General features: G+C 42.4%; 1 protein-coding gene across 1 annotated transcript; it reads right to left on the bottom strand.

Annotated features, from left to right (window-relative positions):
* Nucleotides 1-231: 231 nt before the first annotated feature.
* On the bottom strand, nucleotides 232-680 carry LOC101954459 (prothymosin alpha). The gene has a single exon (XM_005330446.5). It carries the CDS (start codon nucleotides 561-563, stop codon nucleotides 249-251), a length of 315 nt encoding a protein of 104 aa, XP_005330503.2. The 5' UTR covers nucleotides 564-680; the 3' UTR covers nucleotides 232-248.
* Between the last annotated feature and the right edge of the window lie 20108 nt (nucleotides 681-20788).

The following is a 20788-nucleotide window of genomic DNA, read 5'->3' as shown; positions in this document are numbered from 1 at the left end:
TAAAGTACTTTTAAGAAAAAAAGCAGGGCCTTGGAAGTTTTGGTTCTTTTTTCCTCCCCTGTTGCAAATTCACGTTGTGGTTTTGGTTGGGTGGTGCAGAGCGCACGTCATCTGCGGGTGGCACTGCCCATGGTGGGGGGGGGCTCTCTACTCGAAGGTGACCACGTTTAGATTCTGAGACGGGAAGTGGAGGGTGAATAGGTCACGGTGGCCTTTTATTTTTAGTTTAACTTTTCCTTTTTTGCTGTCTAGTCATCCTCATCGGTCTTCTGCTTCTTGGTATCAACATCATCATCCTCGTCATCTTCAGCTGCCTCAGCCTCCTCATCTTCATCTCCATCCTCTTCCTCACCATCACCTTCCTCCTCCTCCTCCTCTTCCTCACCACCTTCTTCCTCTTCTTCATCTACCTCATTGTCAGCCTCCTGCTCCCCATTTTCCTCATTAGCATTCCCATTAGCAAGGGCGTCTTTTCCATTCTCTGCCTCCTCCACAACTTCCTTCTTCTCCTTTAAGTCCTTGGTGGTGATTTCAGAGCTAGTGTCCACGGCCGCGTCTGACATGGTGGGGCACGCCAGTGATCTGATGCAGTGGGTTAAAAAGGAAACGAGTTCAGGGACTCTGGTGATAAAGCTGCTGGAGTCCGCGGCGGAGGAGGAGGTGCGCAGCGGAGGTGGTTGCTGCGAGTGGAGAGCTGGACCCAGGAACAATGCAAAGATGGCTTTTCAGAGCAGCCAGTCGTTACGTAAGTTCTGAAGTGCTAGTTTAGTTGTCATAAATTCTTTTAGTTTCTTCTTATCTTGGAAGGTTTTAATTTCCCCTTTGATTTTTTGAATGGTAGTTTTGCTGGACACAGAAGTCTTGGTTGATAGTTCAGGACTTAGAACACACCATTCCCAGCCTTCCTGCCTTTTAGAGTTTGTGCTACGAAATTGAAAGTGATTCTGATAGGCTTGCCTCTAAATGTGACCCAATGTTTTTCTCTTTAGGCTTTTAAAATTCTATCCTTGTTCTCTATTACTTTCACAGATAGAAACAGTGTTGAGAGGGATGGTGTAAAGGTAAATCAAGTGTTTAGAAAGCCCATAGATGCCACTCCTGGCAGAACTACAATAATAAGAGAAGACAAATTAATAAAAGTGTTCATTCCAGGAAGGTCAAATTCTTCCCCCTTGTATTAGTAAGTTTGTATCACTGTGATCAAAATATCCAACAAGAACAACTAAGAGGAATAAAAGTTTATTTGGGGCTCATGGTTTTAGAGTTCAGTCCATGGTTGGTCAAGTCCATTGCTCTAGGCCTAAGTGAGGTAGAACATTATGGTAGAAGGCATAACAGAGAAAAGCTTCACTGCTCATGGTGTCCTCCATCCAATGGAAGGAGGAAGGGAAGGATGGAGAGAGGGAAGGGAAGAGAGAGAGTCAGAAGGGGGAAGAAGCCAGGGGGACAAGACATAATCTCCAAGGGCACACCCCCAGTGATCCACTTTCTCCAGCCATGTCCTACCTGCCTTCAGTTACCATCAAGTACAATAGTCCTCTCAAATTATTAATCCATCAAATGGATTAATCAACTAGTTAATGACTCAGCCAGCCATGGATTAAACCTTCAAAAATATGAGCCCAAAATAAACATTTCCTCCTATAAGTTGTTTTTGTTGGGTTTGGTCACAGCAACACAAAGTTGATTAACATAAGAGGGGAAGTAATATATTATTGCTGGAATAATCCTTTAGTTATTCCTCCCTTGAATACCAATACAGAAGCTTTTGGGGGATACCTCATATCCAAACCATGGCATCCTGCCCCTGATTCCAAAAGCTCATGTCCATCTCACAATCTTAAATGCATTTACTTAATCTCCAACAGTCCTTGAAGTTTTAACAGTTCCAACATTGCCTAAAAGTCCAATTCTAGTCTCCTCTGAGAGTGAAGGCAAACTCTTAGCTGTGAATCCCCGTAAAAATCAAAAGATATATCTAATGATATATCTAATATATAGTGGTACAGGGTAAACATTCCTATTCCAAATAGGAGGGATGGGGGCATAAAAGAAGGAATGGAACCAAAACAAGACCAGAATTTGGCTGGTCAAACATTAGGTCTGTTGCTCCATGTCCAGATCTGGGGTGCATGACAGTATAATGTAACTTCCATGAGGCTTGGGAAGCCCCACCCTGTTATCTGTTTTAGCCCACATAGCCTCTCTCTTAGTCTGGCTCTATCCCCAGCTCAAAGCTTTCATTGGCAGGAGTTCCCTGTTACTGGCACCTCTTAATCTGGAGGGAGGGTAGTGAGGGGTTCTCCATTCCAGCTTCTGCTTCTGCCTTTGCCTTCACTTCTTTACATACCACCCCATCAGGGAATGCATTCAGGGATTCTAACCCTGCTATACTTTTCCTGATCTTTCAGGCCTTCCTTTGAAATCTTAGTGGAGACTTCTATGATCCCTTAGCTTCAGCATCCTGAGTTTCTGCAGAACCAGCACCGTTGGATGACAGCAAGATTTACTGCCAGCTTGAGCAGTAGCTGGGCCCTCTTGGACCCTTATCCATGGCTTCAGTGGCCTCTGAGTGCCTGGAGAGCTGAGCATGGGGAAATGAATCCTTGGGATACTGTTTTCTAGGCACTCCTGGGAGAGCAGTGTACCCCCAAGGTCTCTCAAGGGAGTTTTCACTTCTACACCCTTGAGCCTGCCATGGGCTTGGTCTTGATAATTTCTGATAGGCCCTCAAGTCATCTTTCCTACTGTCTATGAAAAGGATTTATCTTCTCTTTGTGGTAGTAATCTATTCAATAACCACAACTTCCTGATGCTAGTTTTTTGAGTGATTTTCTGCCCAAATTGCAAAATTTTCAAATCTTTCTTCTCTGTTTTCTGCTTTCAATTATCACAGTAAACCTGGCTAACGCTCAGCAGCAATATCCATACTACCATCTGGGTGCTGTGCTGCCTTGAAATTTCCTCTGCCAGATTAATTACTCCATCACTTTTATTTATTTTATTTTATTTTTTTTTAAAGAGAGAGTGAGAGAGGAGAGAGAGTGAGACAGGAGAGAGAGTGAGAGAGGAGAGAGAGAATTTTTTTTTAATATTTATTTTCCAGTTCTCGGCGGACACAATATCTTTGTTGGTATGTGGTGCTGAGGATCGAACCCGGGCCGCACGCATGCCAGGCAAACACGCTACCGCCTGAGCCACATCCCCAGCCCCTCCATCACTTTTAAATTTGGCCTCATTCACTCTCAGGACATGAGCAAAATATAGAAAAGCACTTTGCTGGAATGTAACATATGACCTCTAGTTCAATACCCAATTGAGTCCTTGTTTCCTTCTGAAAACTCGTGAGAATAGTCTCTACTGTCCACATTCCTGTTAGCATTCTGGTCCTCTGAGCTCTATCAGAATCACCTTGTATTAGTCAGCATTCTCTAGAGGAACAGAATCAACAGGAAGTAAAATTATAAAAAGGGGATTTATTAGGTTTGGTTTACACGACCAGAAGCTGGATAGTCCACAATGGCCATCTGCAGGCTGGAGAGCTGGAAGAACGAGTAGCTGTGCAGTCCAAGAGGCTGAAGCCCGAGAACAAGAAGGATCAAAGGTCCTACCCTAGTCTGAGACCAAAGGCTCCGGGAGAATCACTGACAGAGTCTGCTTTGGAAGACTGAAGAAGCAAGAGTCTGATATCCACAGACAATCACAGTAGCAATCAAAAATCCATTCAAGAAGAATCAAGCCTGCATCTGCTGCTGCTTCCTTATTCTTCCAACTTTTATTCTATCCAAGCCATCATCCTTTTGGTCATTGCTGCCTATGCTTAGGGAAGGTCTCCGTTTCAGTTGGCTATCCCACATACTAATCATTCCTAGACACACTGACATACCCATAATCCTTGGCATCTCTTAATCCAATCAAGTTGACAATTCAAATTAACCATTACACATCTTTTAAGTGCTGTTTACAACATCTTAAGGCTTCTCCAGCCTGCCTCTCCAAATTTCTCCAAACTTCTCCTGTAAACCAGTTTCAAATCTTCTGAACCATATAGTCAGGTATGATCACAACAACAATCCCACTTCTTAGTATCAACTTTTGTGTTAGTCAGCTGCACATCACTGTGACCAAAATATCCAACAAGAACAACTTAGAGGAGTAAAAGTTTATTTTGGGTTCATGGTTTCAGAGGTTCAGTATATAATTGTTCAGCTCCATTGGTCTGGTGGAAGGCATGGCAGAAGAAATTTGCACTGGTCAGAGCAGCCAGGAAGGAGAGAAGGAGAGAAGGTCAAAAGGCGGGGGGGGGGGGAATAGATATTGATTTGAATTAATCAAATGGATTAATTCACTCATTAAATGACGGCTGTCAAAATCTAAAAATTTCACCTCTGAACATTAACACAAGTGCTTTTGGGTGACACCTCATATCCAAACCATTATACCCCCTTCATGATGCACGGCATCTAATAGGGTGGAACAGTTATTCTGTGTGCTCAGTGTTGGCTTCTGCTATTGGCACTCAGCAATGGTGGAAGTAGGATCAAGTTTTTTGATGGGAAATCCAAGTCTCTATGACCTCCATCCCTGCTCTCATGGCCCCCTTGTTTATGAGCCCATTGGGAAAATACTGTGGCTGGATAAATAATCCAACTGATATCCATGGAATAGTTCATCTCATTGACCTGATTATCTGTCTCTCCTTCGTTTGGTATATGTGGTAAGCATAATAATGGTCATCCCACAGATGTCCATGACCTAATCTTTGAGACCTGTGATTGGATTTCCTTACATAGAAAAAGTGACTTTGCAGTGTAGTTAAGGATCTTGAGATAGGGAGATTGTCCTGGATTCATTCAGGCGAGCCCCGTATAGACACTAGCATCCTCATGCAAGGGAGGGAGGAGAGAGTCAGAGAAGGAATGTGATGTTTGAAGCAGAGGTCAGAGTGATGTGATTGCTGACTTTGAAGATGAAAGGAGACCTGATTCTAAAAGCTCAAAAGGGCAAGAGCATGAATTCTCTGATAGTCTCCAGAAAGGAATGCAGTCTTCGACTGGCACCTTGATTTTAGTTCAGTGTGACCCATTTCAGACTTTTGACCTCAAGAATTGAACTTCTTAAATCTGCACATTCATATCTTTTAACAAATTTGGGGGAGGGGTTGGTGTTTCATTTTTATTTCATTTTCCTGTTCTATTTTTAATTTCTTATCCTTTGGGAACCCCAGTAGTATATGTCAGATCTTTCAAAAATTGTTCCATGTGTCCTTGAAGCTCTGATAATTTTTTCCTGTCTTTACCCTTTACTCTTCATCTTGTTTGATTTCCTCAAATTCACTGATATTTTACTCCATCATCTCATTCTACAAATAAGCCATATAGTGAACTTTAAAAAATTTCAGATTCTAAACTTTTCAGATATACATTTTTTTGTTTCTCTGCTATATTGCTGATCTTTATATTTATTTGGAGCAGATTTTCATTGATCCATTTGAGCATCCTTATAATGAATACCTTTGAGTGCTTGCCTGATAATTCCAACGTCTGGTTCTTCTCTGGATAAACCTCCAGTTAATTTTCTTTTCCTTTGAGAATGGGTCTTTTTTTTCTGGTTCTTTGTACATCAGTTAATTTTGAATTGTATCCCAGATGTTTTGGACACTATGTTGTGGAGGCTCTGGATTTTGATATATTGTTCCAAATGGTATTGATGTTTCATTTTTATCAAGCAATTAACTTGCAAGAGTCATACTTACACTCTGCCTTGCCTGTGGATAGTGGCAATTCAGAGATCCATTCAGACTGCCTCCAAGCTGCCCTGCACATATTTCAGGGGAACCAGAGACTTAGGCAGTCTATGCACAGATTTGGTTTGTTTTCTCCCTCTTCCACGTTTTCTTCCTCTTTCTTCTCTCTCTCTCTCTGTATGTGTGTCCTCTACATTCTTTGGCAGTCCTGGTTTCCCTGATCTCTTGCCTTTGGTTCTTTCAGTGAGAATAATGATATGCTTCTCCATTGGAGCTGCTGCTGCTAAGGACCACCATGACAGTGCTGCCACACCCAGAGCAGTCAGGAGACAGGAAGCTTGACCCGTCTGCCCCTGTCTGCAGCCTTCATTCACTCTTTAGAGCCTCCAGGTAGTGGTTGACTTTTTATTTATTAATTTTGAATTGTATCCCAGATGTTTTGGACACTATTAAAAAAATTAAAATTTTTTTCACCATAGTTTTTAACTGTTATTTATAGAAGGATTGGGTTGTTAAATGCTTTACTCTTTCATACTAGAAACAGAAATGATGATGTTTTATTTTTAATGTGCTCATTCGTGATTGCTAATTTTTCGGATTTTGGCATGTATATGCACATTTGGGATTAATATAAAATATTGTGTGCATATTTCTTACTAGATTTTGAATTAATATTAAAATATATGCTTCATAATAACAACTAGAAAAAATTCCTTCTTTTCCTGAGGCTCTGGTAGTAGGATCACTTGCTCTTTAAAACTTGGTTATAATGTCTCTGTTACACACTCTAGGCTGTCACTATTTTTAAGAGGTAGTGCTATTTTACTACTTTATTTATTTGGAAATAATTTTATATTGATTTTCTATCACTTGTGAGATAAATTATGGTAACTTAAGAATTCCTCAAAAATTATTCATTTCTCTTAGGCTTAAAATCTACTTGCACAGATTTTTGCAAATAACTTCTTATATTAAAATTGTTTATGAAGCTCTTTCATCTTCATTATTTTCTGGACCTTTCTTTTGTAGAAAAGCTTTAAAACTTTTTCATTAGTGCATTATAATTATTCATAGTAGTGGGATTCATTGTTTCATATTCATACATGTATACAACATAATCTCGTTGATCTCATTTGTGGGAAGGTTTTAACAATAAGTTTAGTTTACATTTAGTTTACCAAATGTAGTTCTGTCAGTATAAATATTATTTATTACTTCTTGTTGAGATTTGGTAGTTTATATTTTTCAAAGATTGTCCATTATAACTATGTTGTTCAATTTATTGACATTAATATTATTCCCAATATTTCTGTGTTTTCCTTTTAATATCCATAGAAGCCTTAGTCATATGATTTCTCATTACAGATACTGGTAATTTATGTCATCTCTATTTCTTATTTCATCTCAATTTAACTAAAGCTTTATCAAAATTTTACTATCAAAAGAGCCACTTTTCAGCTTCATGATTTTCTTGATTGCTTTTCTGATTTCTATTTCATTATATTCTCCACTATTATCTTTATTCTTCTTAAATTTCCATTGACTTTACTTTTCTGGCTTCTTCTTTTTTTTTTTAAAATCACTTTATTTATTTATTTATTTATTTACTTTTATGTGGTGCTGAAGATTGAACCCAGGACCTTGAATGTGTGAGGCAAGCGCTCTACTGCTGAGCCATAACCCCATCCTGTACTCTTCTGGCTTCTTAAAGTGGAATATTAGGTCATTTATTTGAGACCTGTTCCCTTTACCAATGTAGGCATTTCATGCTACAGATTATCCATAAGTTATGCTTTAGTATATACATAGATTTTGCTATGTTATGTTTTCATTTTCATTCAATGAAAAATGCTTTACAGTTTCTCCTTTAATTTATTCTTTTTGACCTTGGATTATTAAGCTGTGCAGTATTTAGTTTCCAAATGCTAAGTGATTTTGTAGGTATTTTTCTAGTTTTTTGATTTCTAATCTGATTTCACTGTGGTCAAAGGAAAAAAATCTTGTATATTTGAATCCTCTTATATTTATTTTTAGGGCTCAGAATATGGTCTTTCTTGGTAAATTTTCTGTGCACATTTTTTTTCTTCCTTTTTTTTTTTTTTTTTGTGGTGCTGAGTATTAAACCCAGGGCCTTGTGCATGTGAAGCCACAATTTGTTTTATTAGTGGGATAGATAAAAATCATACCCCACTTCATGTGATACAATTGGTTTTGGTGCTAGCCCAGCCAATGATGCATAACTGAAATGTATGATGGGAAAAGTTGAGACAAGTATATATCGAGGGACAGGCTATGAAACAGTGATCTATCATCATCAAAAGACTCCAGGTAAGACAGAAATTGTTACTTTCTGAAAGGGAGACTAAAGAGACATGATATCTAATCACACAATATTTTATGTTAATCCCAAGTGTGCATATAAAATCTGAAAAAATTAGTTTCTAGACTAAACTATTTTATAATAAGTAACTTGATTGAAACTTAGTACCCATTGACCAGTCTTCCCCTCCCATCCCTGCACCATTCCCTTGGTCCCCACCATTCCATTCTCAACTTCTATGAGGGCAACCTTTTCATATTTCACAAATGAGTGAGGTAACGTAGTACTTGTTTTTCTGGGCCTGGTTTATTTCACTTAAGATAATGATCTCCAGTTCCATTCATGTTGGATGACAGGATTTCATTATTTTTTGTCTGAATACTATTCCATTGTGTATAATCTAGGTTACAAACCCAATTGTAAATTCATATGAAAATAATTTGTTTCATTACCTCTATATTTTATAGTTTTATGCAATGTTTATATGTTTAAAAATTCTGAAAAATTTATTTTATTGAAGAAAGAGGTTACTGAGGTAAGCAATCTTGAAAGTGAGGTGGTAGTAATAAAGTATATTAATTTCCTGACTTTGATGGCTACATTTGTTTATATTGGAGAAAAATCCTCGTTATAGGCAATACAGACCTCAAAAGTGTTCAATAGTCAAGATACTTATTGTTATCAACTGCCTCTCAAGCAATTGAGAGAAAATATATTTGCTCCATGTGTAACTTTTTTGAAAACTTGAGATTGTTTCTAAAATTAAAAAAAATATTAAGGAAGAAACAGATAAACATAATCTACATAATCTATAGAGAAACAAATCAATAGAAATAAGTCCAGGGATTAGAATTAGCAACAAGAATTTAAAAGCAATTTTAATAATACCTCTCCCTATCAGTTTTCCAAAATTGGTCAAAAACAGTAACTCCCAATCATAGAAAATTCAGTGACTCCCAATCAAGATAAATACAGAGAAAATCACACTCAGATATTTGATGAGACAAACTTCTGAAACTAAAACTAGTTTTAGTTTTAGTTTAGCTTCTTTATTTCTTAAAGAAGTCAAGTACAAATATTATTTATATTCAGGAAAAAAGTAAGAATTACAGGTGACTTCTCATTATAAAAATGAAAGGGTAGAAAACAATAGAATGGCATCTTTAAATACCTGAAAGAAATATATTACCCACCTTGGATTAAATATGTAATAAAGACAGCGTTCAGAAAGGAAGGCAGATAAAAGTGTATTTAGTTAAAAGCAGAGAAAAATTCTGAATGCATACCTGTTGTCCAAGAAATGCTAATGGAAGTTTTTCAAGGTGAAGGGAGATGCTACTGGAAAGAATTTGGATCTACAGGAAGGAGCAAAGAACTTGCCATGTAGGAAACGTGGATAAAAATAACAATATATTTTTATTTTCTTAAATTGTTCAAAAGTTAGTTATACTGGTGGGCACAGTGATGCATGCCTATAATCCCAGTAGCTTGGCATGCTGAGGCAGGAGGATCATGAGTTCAAAGCCATCCTCAGTGAGGCCCTGTCTCTAAATAAAATATAAAAAAGGGCTGGGGGTGTGGTTAAGCAACCTGGATTCAATCCCAGGTACCAAAAAAAAAAAAAAAAAAAAAGAAAAGAAAAGAAAAATAACTTTTCAATGTAAAAATAGTAACATTATATTTTGAAGTTTATAATTTATGTGGAAACATAATATTTAGCAGTAATAACATATAGGAAGGATTGTAGGTAAATGTGATCATGGATCCTCTGGATTTACAATGGGATTATATCCCAACAAGCCCATTATAAATTGAAAATACAGTAAGTTCAAAGTGCATCTAATATACCCAACCTACCCAACATCATAGCTTAGCTTAGCCCACCTTAATTGTGCTCAGAATACTCATATTAACTTACAGTTGGGTAAAATCATATAATGCAAAGCTGACTTTTAAAAAAGGTGTTGAGTATCTCATGTAATTAGTTGACTACTGTGCTGAAGTGAAATCACCTATAATTCAGTTGTTGTACAGCTACACTTTGCACAATCAGAAATGACAAACTTTAAACCAAACTATCCTAGGTCATAGACTGTGTGTGTGCTATTGTAAGGATCCCAAATTATGTGTGAATGTTGTATTATTTGAAGATAATGTATGGCAAGTTATGGATGCATGTTGTGATCTGTAATTATTAAAACAAAAAGTATAAAAAGGTATAATAAAAAAACTAATAAATAAACTAGTATACTAAAAAAATACTTAATTAACTAGCAACAGGAAAGAGGAACAACAGAAAGGAGAACAGAGGAAAACGGGTAGAAAGCAAGTAGCAGAATTGAAACAAACACAAATTTTATTAAACAAAAAGTCTAAATACACCAGGCATGGTGGTGCACTCCTGTAATCCCAGTGGCTTTGGAGGCTGAGGCAGGAAGATCTTGAGTTCAAAGCCAGCCTCAGTAAAAGTGAGGCATGAAGCAACTCAGTGAGACCCTGTCTCTAAATAAAATACAAAATAGGCCTGGGGATGTGGCTCAATGGTAGAGTGCCCCGAGTTCAGTTCCAGTACTGCACCCCCCCCAATCTAAACACTCCAATTAGAATGCAGGGTTCGTCAGACTGAATGACAAAACAAAGACAGAGTAACACTGTTTATAAGAGATGCAATTTTTAAAATATTTTAAAAACTTTTTTAGTTATAGGTGGTATTTTATTTATTTTATATGTTATACTGAGGATGGAACCCAGTGCCTCACATGTGTTAGGCAAGCATTCAATTGCTGAGCCACAACCCCAGCCCCAAGAGATGTACTTTAAATACAAGCACTTGGATAGGCTAAAGATAAAAGAGTAGAAATGGGTGTTTACACAAATGCCAAACATAAGAAACCTGATGTGGCTGTACCAATATTTGGCAAAGTAGATTTTTAAGACCAAAAGCTAAAGACAATAATGGGTTGAATGGTGTAGAAGAATTTATGGACTGAATTGTTTTCCTGAAGAACTCTTATGTTGAAGTCCTAACCACCTCTGTGACTGTATTTGGAGACAGTGATTTTAAGAAGGTTATTAAAGTTAAATGAGGCCATAAGGGTGGGGTCCTAATTGGATAGTGCCAATGGTCTCATGAGACAGGGAAGAGACAGCAGAGACCTTGCACTCCCCACACATGTAGAGGAAAGACCCTGTGAGGACATGGCAAGAAGGTGGCTCCTATGAGAAACCAACTGTGAAGCCACTTTGATCTTGGACTTTTAGCCTATGGAATGGTGAGAAATGTGTTTCTGTTGTTGAAGTCCCAAGGCTGTGGTATTTTGATATGGAAGCTTGAGCTGACTAATACAGACAATGAAGAGGTCAAGTCATCAAGAAGAGATCTCAGTCCTGTGTATATATGCCAAACATTAGCACTTCAAAACACACCAAGCAAAAAATGATAGAACCAAAGGGAAAAATAGATCATCACAGCTCGATGTTTTGACACCCGTCACTAAGGAGTTGACAGTATCTGTTTGGCTCTGGTCTTAGAAGTGGTTATTTCCACACACAGCTCTGGTTTCCTTTATTTTAGAATGGCACTGATGAGTAACCCTAATTCAAAAATCTGAATTCCACCATGCTCCAAAATCTGAAACTTTTTGAGTGCCATCATGATGCCACAAAGGAAGGATTCCACACCTGACCTCCCAGTAGAAATGTAGGCCTACTAAAAATATCCCAGCAAGTTACTGTTAGTCTGTGTATACAGGGCATATATGAGACATAAGTGATTTTCATGTTTAGACTTGGATTCCATCCTCAAGATATCTCATTATGTATATATTCCAAAATCAAATGAATCAATAAATTAATAAATAAATTAAAATCCAGATCTAAGATCCTTCGGGTCCCAAGTATTTTAGATAGGGGATTCTCAACCTGTATTTAGAAACCAAAGTATGTGCTAATTATTATTGGGCTTTGCTATTCCCAAGCCTTCTCAGTGGAAGTAGAGAAAATATGTATATTCAAACAAACTCCATGCACACAGTATTTATAGTCATTGTTTTAGTTTAGTCTTCTATAACCAGACACTGTAGATGAGGTGGCTAAAGCTTTGTTCTTATTTGGAGTGCAGATTCCACGTGTCCTAAGAGCTCTCTTCCTGGTTTTCAGATTGGCACCTTCCTGTCTTATCCTCAGCGGGTAGCGAGAACACACTCTAGTCTTTCCTCTTGTAAGGATACTAATTTCATTTTGGGGCTTTATCCTCATAGCCTCACAAACCTACAAGGCCCCGCCTCCTGATACCATCCCATTAGGGTTGGGGTTTCAAACACTGCTCATTATTAATCTGAAATTCATATTTCCTGGGCCTTTCTGATTTTTATTTGCCAAATCTGATACCTCTGAAGGGCTTTCCCAACTTCAGCTGAGGCTTTCAGGTGTCTGTGCTCAGCTCAGATTCTCTAGCCAGCCCTCCTGAATCCCTTCTCCCAACAGGTGATCTCTAGAAACCTCCCCAATAAACCTCCTGTTGTTTCTCTTCATCTCACTCTGCTTCCCAGGGAACCAGCTGGCAACGCCAAGCTCTGATTGATTCTTTCTGTGGTCCTTAGACTCCAGAGGCCCAGTCCCACAGAGCGCAAGTCTAATTCCCAGCCCAGTCTCCATACTGGCCCCAACCGGGGTTTCTTTTAGAAGAACCCCTAACAGGAAATAAGAGCTCAGGATGCGCGCCACCAGGGGGCAGTCTCTACCCGAGTGTGAGCAGAGTCGGAGGCCCCTGGAGGGGAAGGCGGCCCAAGGAGAGCCTGCCTGGGAACAGACTGCGGTGCATACGTGCGCAAGGGCACGTGCGGGCGGTGCAACCTGCAGGGGACTGCGTGCGTGCACACACGCATGTACCCAGCTGTGTACCCGGGTGCTGGACCCTGGGCAAATCGCTCTGTCTTCCGGACCTCAGCTTTCTCATCTGTGTGATGAAGGATTTTCCCAACCTCTGACAGTCTCTTCCTGTCCAAACTTAGCACGTTGAGTCTATTTAGAAACATCTTTGCTTATTTAAGAGTAGAGGATTCTAAGCCACTGATTTGAGGTAGGGGGAAGGGTGGGAGGGAGACATGAGAAATGGAGCAGGTTTTGCCTTCTGCTCCCCCAAAGCAAAGCTTTAATTGATTTCTTTTTTCTTCTTTCTTTTTTTTAATTGGTGCATATTAATTTTACAGAATGGCGGGCTTCATTGTGGTATATTGGTACATGCATATAGCATTATTTGATCAATTTCACTCCCCAATAACTCCCCTTACAGTTCCCTTCTACTTTAATTGAGTTCTAAATATTTTGAGTTTGCATTTTTGTGAAAGTTTTGTTTCAAAATAATCTGAGTTTTTAGTCTTACGCAAAGCTGCTAGCGTCCTTGGGTAGAGTTTCTTTGTTCATTGGCAGGGATCTAGGCAGAACGCTGGTTCTCAGAACTGTCGGGACTTTCCAACCAGCTGCCCCTCTCCAAGGAGAGAAATGAGGCAGCGAGGAGCTCCTGCCTCAGGTCAGGCTGCTTTAGCCACAGGTCATTTAATTGCTGCATCTCAGAGTCTCATCCAGAAATGGGAATAGCAACAGAAACATGAGTTAAGTTATTATAATTATTATTAAATAATGGTTGTGTATTTTAATCTCAGCTTTGTCATAAAATGGCCCTATGACCTTGACCCTTCTCCTGTGGGAACTTTGTTTCCTCATCAGTAGCAGGGGATGACAGCAGCACTCATTCATTAATGACTGGGACTGAATTCCCAGCCTCAGGTAGAGCAGGTAGGTTGTGAGTGAAGCTACTGTGTTGCTAAGTGAAGCCCACTTTCTTTCTTGGGTCAGAGCTGCTTCCTAGAGCTGTAGTTACCTGCGAGAACCAGTGGTCAGTGACCATGCATATTCCCTTCCTTTGACACTGGTGAGAGAGGGTGGATTGGCATCCCACCAATGATTGAGACTGAATTTCCTACCTTTTGGTGGGACAGAGACTCTGAGGCAGATTTAAGTTAAAGAAATGTATCTTTAAAAAAAGGCATCTCTCACCCTCACAAAACTCAAGTTCAATTATGGCTGTTACTCCTGAATTTGCCAGAGCATCCACACAGGGTTTTGAACACTGCACGTCTCACTAAGCCCTTCTTCTCACTCTGTTACCTATTAAACTTTTCCTGCTATTTAAGGCATAGAGCAACCAGGTCCTGATGAAGAGACCAGGCATTGACACTGCAGGTGCCTTGATATCAGCGCCTCTTACAGGCCAGCTTCAGAATGTGCTCTGCTTAACAAAGACTCAGTGGAATGAATGACAACAGTAAGAGCTCCCTCCCCAGCCCCTCTTCCCCAATCTTGGGTGCTTACAATGTGCTGGGATTCTAAGCCTTTCTTTTTTTTCTTTTTTAAAGAGAGAGAGAGAGAGAGAGAGAGAGAGAGAGAGAGAGAGAGAGAATTTTTAATATTTATTTTTTAGTTCTTGGCGGACACAACATCTTTGTTGGTATGTGGTGCTGAGGATCGAACCCGGGCCGCACGCATGCCAGGCGAGCGCGCTACCGCTTGAGCCACATCCCCAGCCCCGGATTCTAAGCCTTTCACATGTTATCTCACAAGTCCTCATAACAGTTCTATGAGGTCAGTACTATATCGTTTCCATTTTGCTGATAGGAAATGGAGTCTTGGAGAGGTGGTAGTTATTAACCCAAGTGGTTGGGCCCCAGAGCTCTATTAATTTAACACAGAGCAAGTGATTAGTTGATGAACTGACTGAATAAATGAGAAAGCACAGAAATAAAAAGAGCTAGTCCAACAGGGGAATGGCAAGGCAGAAGCTACTTTCTTCTTGCTTTGACTCTTCTCCTTGGCGACCCTTCCCCTCTCTGATCCCCTTACACCCCACCCAGAGATGTTGCTTGCTAGCTGTGGGTTTCTGAGAAGAGCCAGCCAGTGTCCTCTGTGTGTCTCTGCTGAACCCTGAGGAGGCTTTTGGACCCATCTGGGATGCAGGAGCCCTTTGCCTTTTCCACCAAGTATGGACAGAGACGTTCTTTTTCTTTTTCTCTCTCCCCAATGCCATTTTGTTAAAGCAGAAAATCTTTGGGGAGTGAAGTCACATTTTCCATGTCCCTGAAAGCTCTGGAGAGTCCATGAGTATTATTGTAACCAGAGGAGGCTGGGGACAAAGGAAGCTTATAATTTTGTAAACAGAGGCTTGGGAGAGTCATGCCTGCGATGCTTTTTAGGGGGGAGAGGTGGGATTTGGAAAAGTCTGAAGCCAAGGGAATTGCGGGACTTGTCAGCCTTGAGCCTGACACCAGAGCAAGATCCACCTGGTGCCAGGTAGGGGTTCTGAGTCTCCTGTGCCCCCTAGTTCCATGGCTGTGCCTCAGCACCTCCTGTGATCTTTGCTCAACTCTAAGTTGGCTTATTGAGGTAGTGAGATCACTGTGCTTGGAGTTAGGAGTGGGGGATCCCAGCTTTTAATCTCAATTTCCTCATCTGCAAAATGGGGTGGTGAAGGATCTGGCCCAGAGAATTTCCCCTCAGTCTGATGATGGGGCCAGGCTTCATTCTGGCCTGCCTCAAAGTTCCACCATCCACTGCTGTCTCTGTGGCAGACCACAGAGCCTAGGGTTGTCTGAGGATGACTACTCTCATTTTTGGGGGGATACTAAAGGCCCCAATCTGAAGGATGATTATAGCTAATACTGATGCTATGTGATTTCTAGCTATGTATGTGCTGTATAGTTATATATGACTTCCCATATTTCTTTTTTTTAAAGAGAGAGAGGAGAGAGAGAAGAGAGAGAGAGAGAATTTTTAATATTTATTTTTCAGTTTTCGGTGGACATAACATCTTTATTTTATTTTTATGTGGTGCTAAGGATCGAACCCAGTACCCCGCGTATGCCAGGCGAGTGTGCTACCGCTTGAGCCACATCCCCAACCCTTCCCATATTTCTTATTTAATGTTCACAACACACTTTCAAGGCAGGTCCTATGAATGTCATTTTCATTTTATTAGATTAAGAGTACAAAGGTGCAGAGAGGGAGAGAGAGGAGGACAGTCTGTCCAGCTCTTAGCTGCAGAACCCACGTGTATGACTGTGTGGCTCTTCTCTTCTCTTGGCCCAGAGTTTCCTAAATGTCCTGTCTGAGCCTGGGATACTTGTCATGAAACACTTTTTACCAATGTCCTGGAACACAGCTTTAGACCCCTGGACAGGAGGAGCTCTACCATTAATTAGATGCTTGTCTCAGCATGAGACAGGCCCCACTGAATTAGAGAGATGGGGGTGGAGAGAGAGGGGGAGAGAGAGACACACATACACAGAAGGAAATAGAGACAGACAGACACAGAGAGGAAGAGAGGCACTGAGAGACACTGAAAGAGACGGAGGCGGGTGGAGAAAGAAAGAGATGGAGAGACAGAGTGACTGAGAGACACATGCAGAAAGGCGAGGGCAGCCTCTTAGGAGAATTGGCTCAGTTTTTTATTAGTAAACTGGAGCTTTGGAAAGATAGATGCAGGTGTCAGTAAGGGCCACCACCTCATCGGGGGCCAGCCGCCCCCCTCTCTGCATGAGTGTTTTGAGTCACAAGCTGAGGATGGCAGTGTCCTGCCTAGAGGCAGATCTATCTGAGTGGGAGACAAATCCCTGCCTCTTGCTTGGGGACAAGCTTCAGGGCTTTTGGCCTAAGGGAAGTAGGAGGACTCAGGCCAGGTTCTGAGAAGGGAGGGGGCCCAGGCTGCCCAGTTGGCAGTCCCAGACTGAGTGTAAACACACTTATCCCTCCAGCTTATTCCCAGACCACTCAGCTGCCTGGCCCCAGCCTAGACAGACCAGCCCCGGCCCCAGTGCTGCCCCATCTTGTATGGAAGCCCTGTAGCTCAGGAGCAGCACCGTGGAGGGAGGCCTTGCAGGTGGAAATTTTCAGTACCCCCACCCCTGTCCAGAGCATTTGTCTTCAAAGGTTCTTTTATTTTCTTTTTTTCCCCTGTCCATTCCTGTTGAGTCCTAGTGAGAGCCACATGGTGAGCAAGAGGAAGCAACCTTCCCCGGCTTGGACCTAATTTGAGAGGTGCTGAAATGGGCCACCTGTCCCCAGACTTCCCTCCTACGCAGCCTGTCACAAAGCCTGACTGCTAGGAGAAGATCCGAGAATGTTAGGGATTGAAGAGACATAACAAGCCCACCTTCCAGCTGTAGCCTCCACCTCTGCTCCTCCTTGGGGCAAAGAGGACCGACCCAGGGGGCTGACCCAGTGTGATCTGCTGCCAACAAACCTAAGCACTGGAGAGTGGGGTCAGCAGTGATGGCTCTGGAACCAGGGTGCCTGACTCTGAATCCTGGCTCTGCCACTGAAAATCTGAGAAACCTGCACCTCAGTTTCCTCCTCTCTAATGATAGTACCATTCCTGGAAGGGAATCCATGCCTAAACACCACTGGTGTAAAAACAGCTGCATGGCTGGGGTTTTGCTCAGTGGTGGAGTACTTGCCTAGCATTTGACCCCCAGCATCACTGAAAACAGAAGAAAACTCCCAAACAGCATCAGCACCACCACAAACAATATGAAAACAGCACCCAGAGTTAAACTGCTTTTTCCCTCTTCCTCAATGTGGGATGCTCGAAGTCTTTAATATGCTAATGATTAATGATGAGGATAGTGGTGGTGGGGAGGGGTGTGTGTGTGTGTGTGTGTGTGTGTGTGTGTGTGTGTGTGTGTGTCTCCACAAAGGCTGGTGGAATTGTTTCCCAGGATTATTTATTCATAGAAACCTCTTTCCCTGGAGCATCTAATGGAATTCGAAGACTTCAGATCAAATTCTGGGGAAAATGCTAATTCAAGCCCCTCAATTTTGCAATGTAAAGGGAAGTAGAGGCACCCCCACCATCCGTGGGTCCTTCTGGGGCACAATATCAGGAGGCTTGTGCTCCAGTTGAGTCGGAATGGGAGCCCTAGGATTGCCGCCAGAAACCTCAGCAGCTGGGTCTTTCCAGGAATGTCAAAGGGCCCTGCCAGGCCTGGGGTGTGCTCCCCTGGTAAAGATGACTCTGTTGTGGACACGGGGGTGGGGGCGCCACGGCAGTCAAAGACGGGTTTCTGGCAGCCAGTTTAAGTGGATATTAAGGGAGAATCAGGTAGTTCAGGGTGGAAGAAGATAACCTTGAAGGTTAGCTAGTCTTCTTTTACTGCCAGAAGCTGGGAAGACTAGCAGAGTGGACATTAAGATGTCAGGGCTGGAAGCTCTATGGGCATCATTGTGTTCAGAGATTTGCATTAGTTGTATACCTTCTTTAAATGAAAACTAAAATAGAATTCCAACAGATGAATAAGGAAGCAGCAAATGTTCTAGTTGACCTACGCCCAGGGAGGCCAGAACTGGTGTCCCCTCACCCTCACTGCAGACAAGAGAGGGCAGTCTGAGCTGCGCTCAGCTGCTCCCCTTTCCACCCACCTGCTCACTGTGCTGGCTTCTGTGCTTGGGGGTGCAAGTGGGGCTGGGGCTACTGAGGCTCAAGGACTCAGCTCTGGAAGCCAAAGCAGAGGGGCTGGCTGGATCCCTGGTCCTGAGATCATCTTGGTTCCTTCCCAGCATTTATGTAGTAGAAACTTCTGTGCTTGAGGAGAGAATTGACAGCAAGCTCAGCATCATGCACCCATTCCTGGCCCCCATCTGGCATCTGGAAGCTAGACTTTGTCCCTCCCAGGTCTGTGTAGTGACCCCAATCTCTAGGGAAGATGGTGACTCTTTACCAACCAACCTCTCTTATAACCAACCCTCTTCTGCCTTCTTCAGAAAGACCCCCGTCCTCTGGCCACCATCATTCCAATTATACTTCTGAGCACTGCCAACCCCCTCTCCTGGCAACTTTGACCTGGCTAGAGTCTTGCTAAGTTCCTAAGGCCAGTGGGGAGGACCCCTTTCTCCTCCCTGTATAGCTGGCTCTCTAAGGCCACTGTGCCCTCCTTAGCTTATTTCTGGGTCACCCAAGGCTATAGTTCTGGACTGGCTTGTGCCAATGCTAACTCATGTTGTTTAATTCAGAACTCTTCTGACCCAGGAAGGTGGAACTGGTGGGGAAGATGCAGTCATCCTATGTCTGTTTCCAGCGGAAATTACATTCTGTTATTGCGGGGTCAGAGATCACTTAGGCTTCTTTGGTAGCCCTTTCTTGTCTTCATTTAACTTGCTTGTTTGTGTGTTCTCTGTGACTACCTAGGAAAGCCAACCCCTTTTGACCTGGCCTGACCTCTCCATCTACACCAGGTCCCAGGGCCCTGGAGAGGGTGGCTGGGTGTGGTACTGGTCCCAAACTGGGACTGGAAGGGACATAGGAAACATAGGAAACTTGGACTAGAAGGGACACTCTGACCAAGGTGGCAGAAAGGGCAGCTTGGCAGCAGCTAGCTGTTCAGCCAAGAGCTGGTGTCTGGATAGTTATCTGCCTTATGAGATGGGGTTTTTTTTTTTTTTTTTTAATGCCTGTGAGGGGAAAAAAGGAGGGAGGCATGCTGTCGCTGGTTGTTGCTGCCAGGGCCATGTGACCATACAAGAGGATCTGTGGTCAGGCCATACCCAAGAATATTCCCCATATGGGAAGGAGGAGCCAATGGAACATGGCACTTGTGGCATGTGGCATTTCACATTCCCCTCTTGTTGCAACCCCAGAGCCCTCAGGAGTTCTTTAGTTGTTCCATGACTCAGGGGTCCCAAAGGCCAATACCTTGGCCCAGGTTGGTTGTGCACCAAGTCCGCATGGAGACCAGAACTATGGTGCACGTGTCGGATCCACTGCTATGGAAGGGACCAAGCCTCTGCCCTGGGGAGCCTGCAGGCTTCAGGGCTCCACAGTCCTGTTTACCATCCCATATGTCCTTTCCAGAGTGCATGCCAGCCACTTGCGGAGGCTGTGGCTCTCACTGGAAAGTCAGGGGCCCGGGCCAGGAAAGTTGATTTTCATCTCCTGAGATGCTTGCATGGGCCCCAGGCCAAGCTCTGCTGAGGGCTGGCGACCAACTGGGAAATGTTCAGTTCCCCTGTCATTGTGGACTCCAGCAGCAGCCTCTGGGGAGGAGACAATCTTCATGGAGGGCAGGACAGGCTAGCCATGCTGATGAGACCAAACAAAAGGGGAGGGGTTACTGGAGAGGGGATGGATGTATGTTTTCAGCAAGTAAAAGTGCTGACTAGTGACTCTGACCTAGGAGGACGAGGAGGCAGCAAAAAGGGGGAGGAAAAGCAGTGGAGATACTGGGGGATCCCGAGGCACAGCTGTCCCTTTCCTGGATGGAGAACACAGCTGGAAAAGGAATTGAGTTTGAAAGGTGACAATAACGGGGCCGCAAAGGCTGACTCCACTTAGTGAGTGAGAGGCCTTGGGATGGGCAGAGAAAACTCTGCTTGCAATTTGGCTCCATCTTTGGTGGACTTTCCCCAGAATGCAAGCTCCTATGGGCAGAGGGTCCTGTCTGTTTTGGTTCTTGCTTTAATCCCAGTGCATGAAATAGAGGCCAGCACTCATCAAATTCTCAGGAAAAGAAAGAAAGTTTGCCTAATAATATAACAGGTATAAAAGGAATAGATTATATTTTAGGGCAACAGCTCTAAGTCCCTTCCACAGCTACTCTGGGGTTCAAAAAATGCTTGACAAGGGATATTTGGGGGGTATTTTGGGTCATTTCATGCAGGGAATAAACTGAGGGAGG

The sequence above is a fragment of the Ictidomys tridecemlineatus genome, chromosome 7 (genome assembly GCF_052094955.1).
Source record: "Ictidomys tridecemlineatus isolate mIctTri1 chromosome 7, mIctTri1.hap1, whole genome shotgun sequence".
Lineage (NCBI taxonomy): Eukaryota > Metazoa > Chordata > Mammalia > Rodentia > Sciuridae > Ictidomys > Ictidomys tridecemlineatus.
The sequence above is the reverse complement of the archived record's forward strand: the minus strand, read 5'-3'. Positions and strand labels throughout refer to the sequence as shown.

Coding starts and splice junctions, on each gene's coding strand:
- LOC101954459 (XM_005330446.5), bottom strand. CDS start 563: ATGTCAGACGCGGCCGTGGACACTAGCTCTGAAATCACCACCAAGGAC.